Source organism: Triplophysa rosa, linkage group LG23, assembly GCF_024868665.1.
Source record: "Triplophysa rosa linkage group LG23, Trosa_1v2, whole genome shotgun sequence".
NCBI lineage: Eukaryota > Metazoa > Chordata > Actinopteri > Cypriniformes > Nemacheilidae > Triplophysa > Triplophysa rosa.
The window spans coordinates 7,257,464-7,270,686 of record NC_079912.1 but is presented as its reverse complement, the minus strand read 5'-3'; the positions used below and the strand labels follow the sequence as shown (position 1 = coordinate 7,270,686).

At 37.9% G+C, this 13,223-nt stretch overlaps 1 protein-coding gene across 1 annotated transcript in view; it reads right to left on the bottom strand.

The window, feature by feature from the left end:
- Positions 1–13,223, bottom strand: part of tgfbr1b (transforming growth factor, beta receptor 1 b) — a 59,343-nt gene that overhangs the window by 13,800 nt on the left and 32,320 nt on the right. Inside the window, exons 4-7 of the mRNA XM_057323078.1 lie at positions 10,628–10,858; positions 9,584–9,751; positions 3,233–3,389; positions 496–620 (exon numbers count right to left, since the gene is read on the bottom strand). Coding sequence (XP_057179061.1) covers positions 496–620; positions 3,233–3,389; positions 9,584–9,751; positions 10,628–10,858 — 681 coding nt within the window. The remainder of the gene's footprint in view (positions 1–495; positions 621–3,232; positions 3,390–9,583; positions 9,752–10,627; positions 10,859–13,223) is intronic.

Sequence of the window (13,223 nt, the reverse complement as noted above, 5' to 3'; positions counted from 1 at the left end):
GTAATCACTGTGGTAATCTAAAATACTTTTTGGATGTAATTGTAATTTGATTACCACCCATTTAAAAGTAACTGTAATGAAATACAGTTACTCAAATATTGTATTTTAAATGCGTAACTAAGTTACATGTATTTCGTTACTCCCCAGCCCTGTGTATACGCTATGTATGCCGTTGAATGGGGATGTACAGACGCATCGCAGCATGTAGAATATACGTTACACTGTAAAACAATGTAAAGATCTCTCCGCAAAAGTAGAAAGAGCCGAATTTGTAATAAATCACTCACAGTGTCTCGGTTTAAATGGTTGCAAAAGTGCTTGTAGAGCGATTCATCGTGTTCTTCTATGTGGCCGGTTCTGCGTCAGTTCTGTGGCATACTGCCGCATAGCGGTGGACTAGTACCGAAACAAGCAAAATTCTGGTATTGAACCGATTGAAATCTAACATGTACCGGTAAATTTCCGGTAAAAAAACGGTTTACCGCACAACCCTACCTCCAATTGAACATCTGCTTGCGATTTCCCAGAAGACCAGACCCATAGCGTAGATGTCTGCCCTCTTAAAAGGCTCAAAATGCTTCATATTTATGGAATCATCAAGCACCTCTGGAGCCATATACCTGTTGAAAGAGTCAATTGAACAGTTATTTGACTTGATTCATACAAAGCAAAATGATTATAATCCCAAGGTGTGCTAGATTTCTGCACACTAAAACACTGCATTTTTTTGAGGTTCCCTTTATTCAGCATTTGCACAGGTGTGTAAGAGAAACTAAATGTAGTTTCCTCAAGGACCAAGAAGTGCAGCACAACACAAAACTGCTTGTGAGAAAGCAGGAAATCAGCAGTATTTGGGGTATTACTGTATGTAGAAAATAAATCTATAAATAATTTAAAAAGCACCGTTAAAGCCTTTCCTTTTGCACATTAAAACTGATGTTTTTCTTTATAGAAATAGTTAATTTTACAATTATGTTAGTCATAATAATTTCATAGTGAGCAGAGACATTTTACACCAGTTTATTCTGGTTTTAGTTTAGTTTACTGCATTGTTGCATTAAATGTTAATTTGCTGCAATGTTGCAATAAATGCTGAATTCATGTAGTTTAGTTTATGTTGCATCACATGTTTTAAAAACATTACAGACACCACATCAAAAAAAAGTGCTCTGGAAACGCTTTTGGAAGAAAAATACTACGACTGTAGATACATTTTTGAGACCACATCCTTTAAAATAATGTACATTAAATAAAACTTTTAAACTCACAGTGGAAAGGCTTTTATTAATTTAATTTAATTATTTTATATGATTTTTTATATTTTTTATATTTAATTTAATTGTATATAATATTATTGTATTTTATTTGAATAAGGCTGTAAATGCGCCTATTTTTTAACATTAAAGAGCTTTTATAACACTGTTACGCTCGCTGGGCTGTTGTGATTTAAATATGGGTGAGAAATGTAACAAAAGCCTCAGAGGTAACGCCTTTTACAGATGCTTTGATGCGTCATGCCGCTGTCGTGCCAAGAGGGGGCGAATAACACGAGTTGGTTGAAGTGTTATGTGAAGTCTTGCACAGGAAGCAAGGGCATTAGAAGGACTAATCTGAGAGAAAAAATCAGGAGTGTGAGTCAGTTTCTTTTCAACACATTCATGGGCCGGTGGGGTGGAGTTCTGGCCATGAGCCCAGATAGTAGCTGGGTTATCCAACATCTACGACTAAACTCTTGACCAAGCCAGACCTCCTGCTGCTCTCTGAGAAGCTCTTCCCACTACAAGAAGTAAAGACCACATTAACTTTATGCTTTTCATTTGACATTTTATATTTAAGGCAAATGAGTTTTAACACGCTAATTCAATTTGACGCAAAAATGCTAAGGGCACTTGACATTTACTTATTCATTTTGTATAAATCTGTCGTAAGAGTCTACCACAAACAGTATACAATGTTTATAGTATGAGATAGATTAAAGCGATAGTTCATCCAAAAATGAAAAATCTGTCATCTTTTACTCACCCTCAGATTGTTTCAAACCTGTACAAATTTATTTGTTCCAATGAACACAGAGAAAGATATTTGGAAGAATGTTAGCAATTCTGGGACATCGTCCACTACTATAGTAGGAACAAAATATCGTTTTTTTTGTTCTGTTGAACACAAAGATATTTGGAAGAATTTAGGAAAACAAAGAGTTCTCGGGCACCTTTGACTACCATTTAATTCTTCCTACTATGATAGTCAATGATGTCCCGGAACTGAAAATGGCTAACATTCTTCCAAATATCTTTGTGTTCATCGGAACAAAGTCATTTATACAGGCATGAAATTACATGAGCGTGAATAAATGATGACAGAATTTTTCGTTGAACTATCACTTTAATACATGAAACACATTGGATGCGTGCGTATGGTAATGGAGTCGGACAATCAGCAGGCGAGGAAAACAAAACGTCCGTCTCGGAATGAATCACTAGACTGATCTTAAGACAAGCTGGAGTCAGGATGACTCACTGGGAAAATTACAGGCCATTTTACATCACATCAACCTCAGGAAATCACATTCCATCTTACCAAAGAGACCACGCTACACCCGCACAGAACCTGCAGTCGCAGATCTCCACAATTAAAAAAATATGAAGTATAATTGAATGCTTTTTGGCTATTTTTATGCTTTTAGCAACCAGTAAAGGCTAAGATCTCCTTATTGACGGTATTTTCCAAATTAAAAGCTAAAACTACGGCTGAAATATCCTACGAATGTTACCTGTTCTCTTGAATAACCATTTCCCCCAAGTCAGAGAAACAATAACAGAAAAACCAGATCCAAACAAAATAACAATGACAAAAAATCCACAAACAAGTAGAAATAGTTTCCTCCTCACATACTGGTAGCCATAGTTAAGCCTGAGGTGATGGAGGTGCACCTTCACTCACCCACAATACATTTCAGCAACTGGCTATACGAATGAATGTACTAATTCACTGATTCATTTATTTGGCAGACGCTTTTATCCAAAGCGACTTACAAGTAGGTGAGCGTATGAACATTTTGTCAACACGCTAAACAGTACCGTTAGTTTACAAGGCCATGCTACTAGGAGGATTAAAGCTGGAGTAAGCAAGGGAGAAAATGAACAACAAGACAAAGGCAGAAGCGCCATCTAGAGTAAAGTGAGGAACACAAGAAAGAACGAAAGAAATGATGATGGTAACGATCCCCCCCTACCTTTTGGTGCCCACTCTGTGATTGGGGGCGATGTCGATGGTATCTGTGGCGGAGTCGTGTCGCACAGCCAAGCCCAGGTCGGCGATACAGCAGGTGCCGTTCTTCTTGACTAGAATGTTCTTCGATTTTAAATCCCTGTGGGCGATAGCAGGCTTGCCTGGAATCAAATGAGAGAATATGGGAAATAAGAATTAGAGGAAAAAATAGCCATATTTAGAAAAAGAATTCAAGGCTTGAAGAAGCAAATGTTATGTTTTTTAGACACAATTTTTTTGTGTTACATTTTTTTAAGGCAGTGGATTTCAGTATGAAAATCTCTTAGTTAACAATGGTTTCCTTATACAGTAGTAAGTGTAGTAAGCATGTTTTTGGGGAAACCGTGTGCATAGATTATAAAGACAGCTCAGAATGACTACAAAATAGTACCACAAAAGAGGATCGGCAAACATCAATAACTAATAAAGTTGTAGTCAATGTTTGTTTTTCTTTATGTTTTATATATTAGAATAGAACGCATATTCCTGATACACTATGGTTTGCTTTTTGTCAAATAATTTTGTCCAATAAATAACTTTAGTTTATCATTTTGTACATTACGTCTCATATTTTGATGGTTTAATTAAACCCGAAGGAGCATTTACAGCAAATTTTGTATAACTGGTAGGGGTGTAAATATATATTGAAGTATCGCGTTTCGCAATACAAAAACATTGAGATATGTATCATAGAGCTATTAAAATTCAGTTTTATTTTTCTGTGACAGATCTATTCAGTTTTTATTAGTTTACATAAAGATGGTTGAATTAAACCTTAAGGGGCGGTTTCCCGGACAGGGTTTAAACCTAGTCCCAGACCAACTTAAATGTTAGAGGTGTCTTGATCGAAAACAACTTGCGCTGACATATCTTAAAATACAGTATATCAATGCGATTGTTTTTTCTCAAGATGGAAACAGTAATGTTTTTTTTGTAAAGTATGTTTTTAAAAACGACTTAAACATGCTAATTCACTAAGGCCTAGTCCTGGTTTAAGCTAATCCTTGTTTGGGAAACCACCCAATTTTTGCAACATTTGTTAAAGGAAAAATTCGGAAAATCAGTAATTTGAGTGTCAGTTTTTTATTTTTATTATTTGAAATACCGTTGTGCAATCGCAACCATAAACCCAGTATCGTGTAACGTATCGAATCGAGAGCTGTGCGTATCGTTACACTCCTAATAAAATGGACATAATGTTTAGCCACAACTATACTTTCAGAAATGTAGTATCCCTTACAATCCAATGGGGATCCTATGTACTATGGGGTTTCAAAGTATTCATACACTAATTTCATTACAATGGCACACACAAAAGTGCCATAGTATTACCATCTGATTCCCTCACTATATCACGCCATCAAGACTTGAAGACTGAAGAACAGAAACACTTACAGGTCAAACACGCACACGCACACAAAATCATGCACAATACAGTCCCATGCAAAAATATTAAGCCCCCTTCATTTTATTCACATTTTGTTATGTTGCTGACTTATCTTAAACTACTTTAAATAAAACAAAATAACATAAATCTACACTCCATGCATAATAGTGACAAAAAAAAGTTTGTGACAACTTTGCAAATTTATTAAAAATTGAACACTGAAATAACTACATTGCATCCCTTTTCTGGGACACTTGAAATTTAGCTCCGATGCATTAGTTTTGCTTGTTGATGTTTCTACACTTCGAGTGGATATCACCTGTGGCAAATTCAATTGAATAAGTATGATTTGGAGCGGCACATACCTCTCAATAAAAGGTGCAACAGCTGAAAATGCATATCAAAGTAAAAACCAAGACATAAGGTCAAAAGAACTGCCAGTAGAGCTTTGAGACAGGATTGTATCAAGGCACAGATCTGGAGAAGACTTCTGAAAAAAATCTGCTGTATTGAAGGTTCACAGAAGCATGTAGCCTCCATTTATCCTCAATGAAAGAGGTTTGGAACCACCAGATCTCTTACTTGAGCTGACCTCCTGTCCAAACTGAGCCATCGATGAGGCAGGGTCTTGGTTAGTGTGGTGACCAAGAAGCTGATGATTACTCTGGTTGAGCTCCACGATCATATATGGAGATGGAAGAAACTTACAGAAGGACAAACATCACTGCAACACTCCACCAATCCGGGCTTTATGGCCGAGTGGCCACACTCAAACCTTTGCTCAGTGAAGACACGTGAAAACTTGGAGTGTAGATTAATGTAAAAAAAGAAAGTAGTTTACGTTAAGGCAGCAGGATAACAAAATGCGAGTAAAATGAAGGGGGACGAATACTTTTGCAAGGCACTGTACATGTACACCCCCACACATAAGCACACAAACACTGTGCTCCCTGGAGGACCATTTCACTGTGCTCCCATGAGCTATATAAATGCTTTCATTATTCGCAGCTCAAAGTCGCTGTCGGTTTAATGCTGCCTCAGCATGTATCTGCTTTATGTTGCTGCTCTGAACCTTCAAGTTCATAAGGGAAATAAGCAGAACGGCTTGACAAGAAGATCCTCATGCTACCTTCCATGGCCTAAAACTACACAAAGATTACAGCCGTGACAATCACAAAGAAAATGACTGCCCTTTCAAAGCATAATGTGAACTTTTCTGACATACCTCTTCGTTTTCACATTTCAATTCCTTCCTGTGCAAAAGCTACAGCAGTCTGGGCAGTTGCCAAGGTGTCCTTGTCCGTTGCTATGCGGTTAATAGGGTGTTCTGGGTTGCTCTAAGGCAGTGGTTCTCAAACTGGGGGCCGTGGCCTCCTGGGGGGCCCAAGATGGTTCCAGGGGGTCACAGATTTTGTGGCATTTTAGAAATATAGATATTTATCATAAATTTTGTGCAATCAAACATCAGAAAAACAACGACACCAACCAAAAGAATTGATGTTTTAGCATTGTTTAACTGAATATTTTCTTGGTTTAATTAATTTTAAGTTTAAGATTATAAGTCTTTATTTGGGGAGCCGCAAAGCAATGCACTCTACACAAAGGGGGCCTTACAACAAAAAAGTTTGAGAACCACTGCTCTAAGGGCATGCTACGGTGTTCTGGGTGGTTTGTTAGTCTTATTACAGCCAGTATGGCATTATGGTCCCTAGATATGGCGATGCAATCATGCCACTGGTGAAAGTTTGAGCCTTAAAGGCAGGGTGTCCGATTTCTCTTAGCCGTTGTTGATGTTCAAATCACCAAAACAGACACACCCCTACCCCCATCTTTCGCTTTCGTCAGCGCTCGGCTCCACTAATGTCCGTCCTGTGCACTGTACACCTTACTGCTGATTGGCTACAAGGTTGTTTTGGTACTCGGCCCGACTCAGTTGTATAAAGCGTAATTCGGAAACCGGTTACCCCGCCTTTAAGAAAAGTACGAGCAAATCCACTTCACAGAAACCAAGTACGAGTCAACACTTCACACGTTTTTTTTTAGCAGCCGTGAACAAATTAAAGCTCCGTTATACAATTTAAACTACAACAGGCTACGTTAAATTGATCTTAAAGAGCTTCATAGAGACACACTCTCCGAGCGTAATGGGGCATTATGTCTCAATTATACCAATGTAATAAAGTTGCTGTGGCGTTAAATGAAGCCTGCCACAACAACAAACGCTTCTGCTGATGACATTATTATTTACAAAATACCATTTCATTCTGTGACCGTGATAAAGGCGTCTAAATCAGACTCAAATCAGCAAGTGCTTATGCTTTAGATTTGGATACATAAACAACCACTCAAACCACAATTTTTCTCCATTGAAAATAAATCAACTTCCAATTCCAGCCTTAATAAGCACTAGGCTTTAAAGATGAAGAATCGATCTGGCATCATTCGAAGGAATTCAACACAGTCTGTGTGAAGATGAATTAGCAGCTCGCTATAAATGAGCAAATGAATTAACATCTGCTATAGCTCATGTTGTGACAACATCCTACGCAGAAGCAGGCTGAGGCCTCCCAGGAAACTCACCGTCAGCCAAAAGATGCTTCTTAATGCCCCGTTAAGGTGATTGATAGGTAAATCTATTCACATACGTGCGCTTTATTCCTCTGAACGGAACCGGTTGTAAAACCTTCAGAGTTTTCTAAACGTAACTCCAAAAATCCAAAAAGTGAGGCCTTATTGGATATACAGTAAGGCGATACCAAGGATTGTTGATAGTTTTAGAAGTTACTGGTAATATTACTCAACTTTTTAAACCTTATGTCCCTTCAAAAAATATTGAATTGAATTTGCAAAATAAAAAATATTAAGTACATTATATATATACACTCACCTAAAGGATTATTAGGAACACCATACTAATACGGTGTTTGACCCCCTTTCGCCTTCAGAACTGCCTTAATTCTACGTGGCATTGATTCAACAAGGTGCTGAAAGCATTCTTTAGAAATGTTGGCCCATATTGATAGGATAGCATCTTGCAGTTGATGGAGATTTGTGGGATGCACATCCAGGGCACGAAGCTCCCGTTCCACCACATCCCAAAGATGTTCTATCGGGTTGAGATCTGGTGACTGTGGGGGCCATTCTAGTACAGTGAACTCATTGTCATGTTCAAGAAACCAATTTGAAATGATTCGAGCTTTGTGACATGGTGCATTATCCTGCTGGAAGTAGCCATTAGAGGATGGGTACATGGTGGTCATAAAGGGATGGACATGGTCAGAAACAATGCTCAGGTAGGCCGTGGCATTTAAACGATGCCCAATTGGCACTAAGGGGCCTAAAGTGTGCCAAGAAAACATCCCCCACACCATTACACCACCACCACCAGCCTGCACAGTGGTAACAAGGCATGATGGATCCATGTTCTCATTCTGTTTACGCCAAATTCTGACTCTACCATTTGAATGTCTCAACAGAAATCGAGACTCATCAGACCAGGCAACATTTTTCCAGTCTTCAACTGTCCAATTTTGGTGAGCTCGTGCAAATTGTAGCCTCTTTTTCCTATTTGTAGTGGAGATGAGTGGTACCCGGTGGGGTCTTCTGCTGTTGTAGCCCATCTGCCTCAAGGTTGTGCGTGTTGTGGCTTCACAAATGCTTTGCTGCATACCTCGGTTGTAACGAGTGGTTATTTCAGTCAAAGTTGCTCTTCTATCAGCTTGAATCAGTCGGCCCATTCTCCTCTGACCTCTAGCATCAACAAGGCATTTTCGCCCACAGGACTGCCGCATACTGGATGTTTTTCCCTTTTCACACCATTCTTTGTAAACCCTAGAAATGGTTGTGCGTGAAAATCCCAGTAACTGAGCAGATTGTGAAATACTCAGACCGGCCCGTCTGGCACCAACAACCATGCCACGCTCAAAATTGCTTAAATCACCTTTCTTTCCCATTCTGACATTCAGTTTGGAGTTCAGGAGATTGTCTTGACCAGGACCACACCCCTAAATGCATTGAAGCAACTGCCATGTGATTGGTTGATTAGATAATTGCATTAATGAGAAATTGAACAGGTGTTCCTAATAATCCTTTAGGTGAGTGTATATTGGGTGTATTTATTTGTTAAGTACTTGCATAAGAAAAGGGCAAAAAAAATGTTAACATTTTTGTGTGCATGGCCGTAGCCAGGGTTTGAAAATTAGCGAGGTCGAGGTGTCAATAATTATACCTAATATTACAAATAATATTGATAATCAATATCAATAAATACAATGATTAATAAAGTTAATCTTAACCCTAACAGGGCTTAATACTGTGGCTACTGGTTTTCCAAAACAACTATTGTAACTGGTGCCATCACATAAAAATGTTTTTGAACTTTTCCGAAATACATGTACAAATATGACTGTTGTATTGCTTAAAAGTGAATATTAACTTGTTATCGTTGCAATATTTGAGGTCTGAATAAACAGAGCATATTATTTTGACCCGTTTCTCCAGTTTTCATTTTCTGCAAATAAATACAATATTTTATTTGAAATTTGATAGAAATATTGTTAGTAGTTTACAGAATAAAAAAAAGAACAGTTTACCTCAACAAATAACTCTAAATAGTAAAGTCAGAAAAACTGAAAATGGTCTTAGAAATGGTCTCTTAATTATTTTTTTCTGTGGCTGTATATAAATACACACAACATAAAGTGGGAAAGAATATAATTGTTTTACTTTTATAATTGTTAAGTCTTAAATCTGGAAAATGCTTGGATTTTTTTTAGGTGTTTTAACACAAATGTTGCTAATGTCGAAATCCTTCTTCAAACGGCAAAAGAGACACTCATTACAGTACATCAACCGCAGATGTGAACGCAACTGTCTGTTGTCAAGCTAACTTCTGGCATTCCACATGAGCGCAGATGATCAAATGAGTACCTTGTGTTCCGACAATCTCCATGTGCAGGTGAGCCAGGCCGCTGGCAGTGGACAGAGACAGCTTGATCATACCCTCCACGGTCACTGTATAGCGATTCAGGTAGTCGAAGAGCGAGCCGTGCTCATGGTAGTCTGAAACCAGCCACAGCTGGGTCCATGTTCCATTGTCTGAGAGAGAGAAAAGAAACAACAGATCAGATAAGCAAACAGCGAGAGACCTCCAGATGGCTTGTGAGATCTCAAATCAGCTGGGCAGACTTTAACAACTGCTCAATACAAACATAAGTGTAAACATGACCATCACATGCCACCTGCTTCCCAAAAGTCTCTCAGAAAGAGGGTCTGATAGAATGTTGGTGAGTTGCAAGTAACAGAGTTTTATTTTCTATTACACATCACATGATTTTAACAGATAAAAGCAGATACAGCCGCGGAAAACATTAAGAGACCATTTTTCTGATTTTAAAATGTACTATTTATAGGTATGTGTTTAGATAAAATTATCATTTTTGTTTTATTCTGTGAACTACTAACAATATTTCTCTCAAATTTCAAATAAAAATATTGTTTCTATTTGCATTTATTTGCAGAAAATGAGAACTGGAGAAACAGGTCAAAATTTTAGAAAAGATGCTCTCAAATACTGCAAAGAAAACAAGTTCAGATTAACTTTTAAGCAATACAAGTACAGTATTTAGGAAAAGTTAAAAAAGGTTTTTTTATATGATAACCTGGATTTTTTTATCACAGTTTTTTTCACATTGCTGTTGGTTGACACAGTCTCTCCTGAGGTTTGATTTTGTTGAAATTCAACAAACACCGGACTTGAATGACCACAATACATCTAGAAATGCTGATTTGAAATGAAAATTTGGAATGGTCTCAATTTTTTCCGTGGCTGCATTTTTCATATCCAGTTTAACCGTAGCAAAAATTCTATAATCTGCCATTATCATCCAAAAAAATAAATAGCGTCTATCCTAAAGTGAGGCACAAACAAGGTGAGCCATTTAACGAATCCCAGCATGCATCAGTGCTGCTGACCTTTGTTGTCAGCGGCGATGAAGCCCAGAATATTCTCGTGGCGAAGCATGACGGTCTGGTAAATCTCCGCTTCCCGAAACCAGGACCGTTCCTCTCTGGAGGAGAAGATCTTGACTGCCACCTCTTCTCCTCTCCACTTCCCCCTCCACACCTCACCAAACCGACCCTTGCCGATGCTTTCCTGTAGGATGATGGTTCTCGCTATGGTCCTCTGCACCAACAGAGGCAGACCTGGAAAAGTTGGAAAGCTTATGAAAAACAAATGAAAAGACGAGAATAAAGCAAAACGATTCTTTATGTTTACTGCATAGTAACGTAAAAATGTATATGTTGTTTTCCTTTATCTGCATTGGACTTGTGAATGTTTGTGAAAACGTACACTTCCCGTTTAATTGAAAGACTCATTCTTTATCTATATTTTTTCGACGTTGTGACATCATTGAATAACAGTGAACTTATCAAAACTGAAATAACAGTTGTAACTATAGGAATGTTGCGACTACACGCTTCGAAAAGAAGTAGCCAAAGTAGCCACCCTTTGCCTAGAATTTGCAAAAGCATTTAAGATTACGAGAAACATTTCAGTCAAGTGTTTTAAAACTTCTGAACACTGAAGCCAAATACAAATTCTTGGTATGACAATACTGATACAGAATTGTGAGGTAAAATATTGCAATATATTAAAACATTGATTTCTTCAACAAATCTGTTATAAGATCCTCAACTGCACATCATCATATGATCATGCTCAACCAGTCAGTAACAAATCTTCCACATTGCGCACAACACGACAAGGTTCTCAGACTATCAAATAAAACACCTTTTGGTTTAATGATCCTTCGTTTGAACCGGCGAATTTGATTCAGATCGATTCAGACCATAATTTAAACCAGATGCTATTGATTCAGACCATGAATCGCTTCAACCAAATTAAAAAAGAAACAGCTCCAAGACACCACTGTGCTGTTTGTGCACAACAATGAAACTAAACCATTAACTAACAAATACACCACAATAGCAATTTCTGATTTCAATATATAATTTCACACCTCACAGTCTTTCTCTGCTGTCACATTTGATTCAGACTTCAACTCGTCTCCGTGATGTAGATCAAATTAAAAATCGTTTGCCGTCAAAAGCAAACACCTACACTAGGTCGTGCGGTAAACAATAGATATAAATATTTGGCATCTCAATTATTTGGTGTTCTTAATAACGGATTTATATACAACCAGTAAAATAACCACCAAAAATCCTCCAAGAACAGATTTCATATTTATACTTCATTTTAACATTCATATTAGAACAGTAAGAATTCAAGAGACATTTTAGTAAAAAACTATTCAAAAAACGAAGCATAAAGCGATGAAAAAGAATGTGTGTTGCGTGAGTGTGTTGTCAAGTAACAAATCAAAACCAGTTGACCTCACTGGCCGATCTAGAGGTTTATGTTCTCCATCAACATTACAGTGAGTCATTTTATACTAAAGCATTCAGGGACGGACTCGGCGTACCAGTACCACTTCAAAAATAGCAGGACAAGCCATTAGGAGCTAAATGGAGCGTGTTTTTGTATGGGGACGATGAGAAGCCATGGAGACAGTGGATGGGGTCAGTGTCAAGCAATGAGTGTTCAGACGCAGGCCACCGTGACACTAAAATCTTACCGATCCGGCCAATAATCCCACACACTCTTGAAAAGGTTGCTTAAAAGGTTCTTCACCATTTTTGGTCCCACAAAGAACCATTCATTCAACGGTTCTTTAAAGAACCGTCTCTTTCTTACTTTTTATTAATCTGAAGATCCTTTCTTCGCCACAAAGAATCTTTTGCGAAACAGAAAAGTTCTTCGGATGTTAAAGGCTCTTTATGGAACCATTTAGACAAAAAAGGTCCTTCTATGGCATGTAGAAAGGACATGACCACTTTTGGCATGGCTGGATTATTCAGAGCACAATGTGAATGAATGAAGGACTATGAACAGACATTGACATCAGACCTTAGTTTGAATACGCAGGTGAACGTGAACCAAGTTATGTGATGGTTGAACATACCATCTAGGGATGCACCGATACCATTCTTTAAAGACCGAGTACGAGTATTTTTTTCTGGTACTCGCCGATACCGATACCTATAACCGATGCCTGTATAATGTACAATAATGTTAATAAACCAGTATCTTACTGGTACATTTTCTTCTTTTCTTTTGTTTTAGGTCTACTTAAATTTAAGTACTATTTTTAATCAAGTTCTATTTTTTATGATAAGTAGCACAATTTTATTAGCACATTTACTTCAGTTTACTAAAGTAAAGAATATACTCCGTGGTCAAATTATAAAAAATTTAAGGGGGGTGGTGTGGTAAAATGTGAGTGTATTATAACTTGTTCAAGTCAACCGGACTTTTATTTTGACGGGACGCCGCAAAGAGCGTTTGTTTAAGTTAACCAGACTTTTATTTTGACGGATCGCCGCAAATGGTGTTTGTTTATGTGTTCGTGTCCTCGTGCAGTGAAACGCTGGCGCTGAAAGCTCCACAAGCACAATGCGTTCAGTACACGCAACCGCACCACTCTTTCACACACGGTAACGTAAA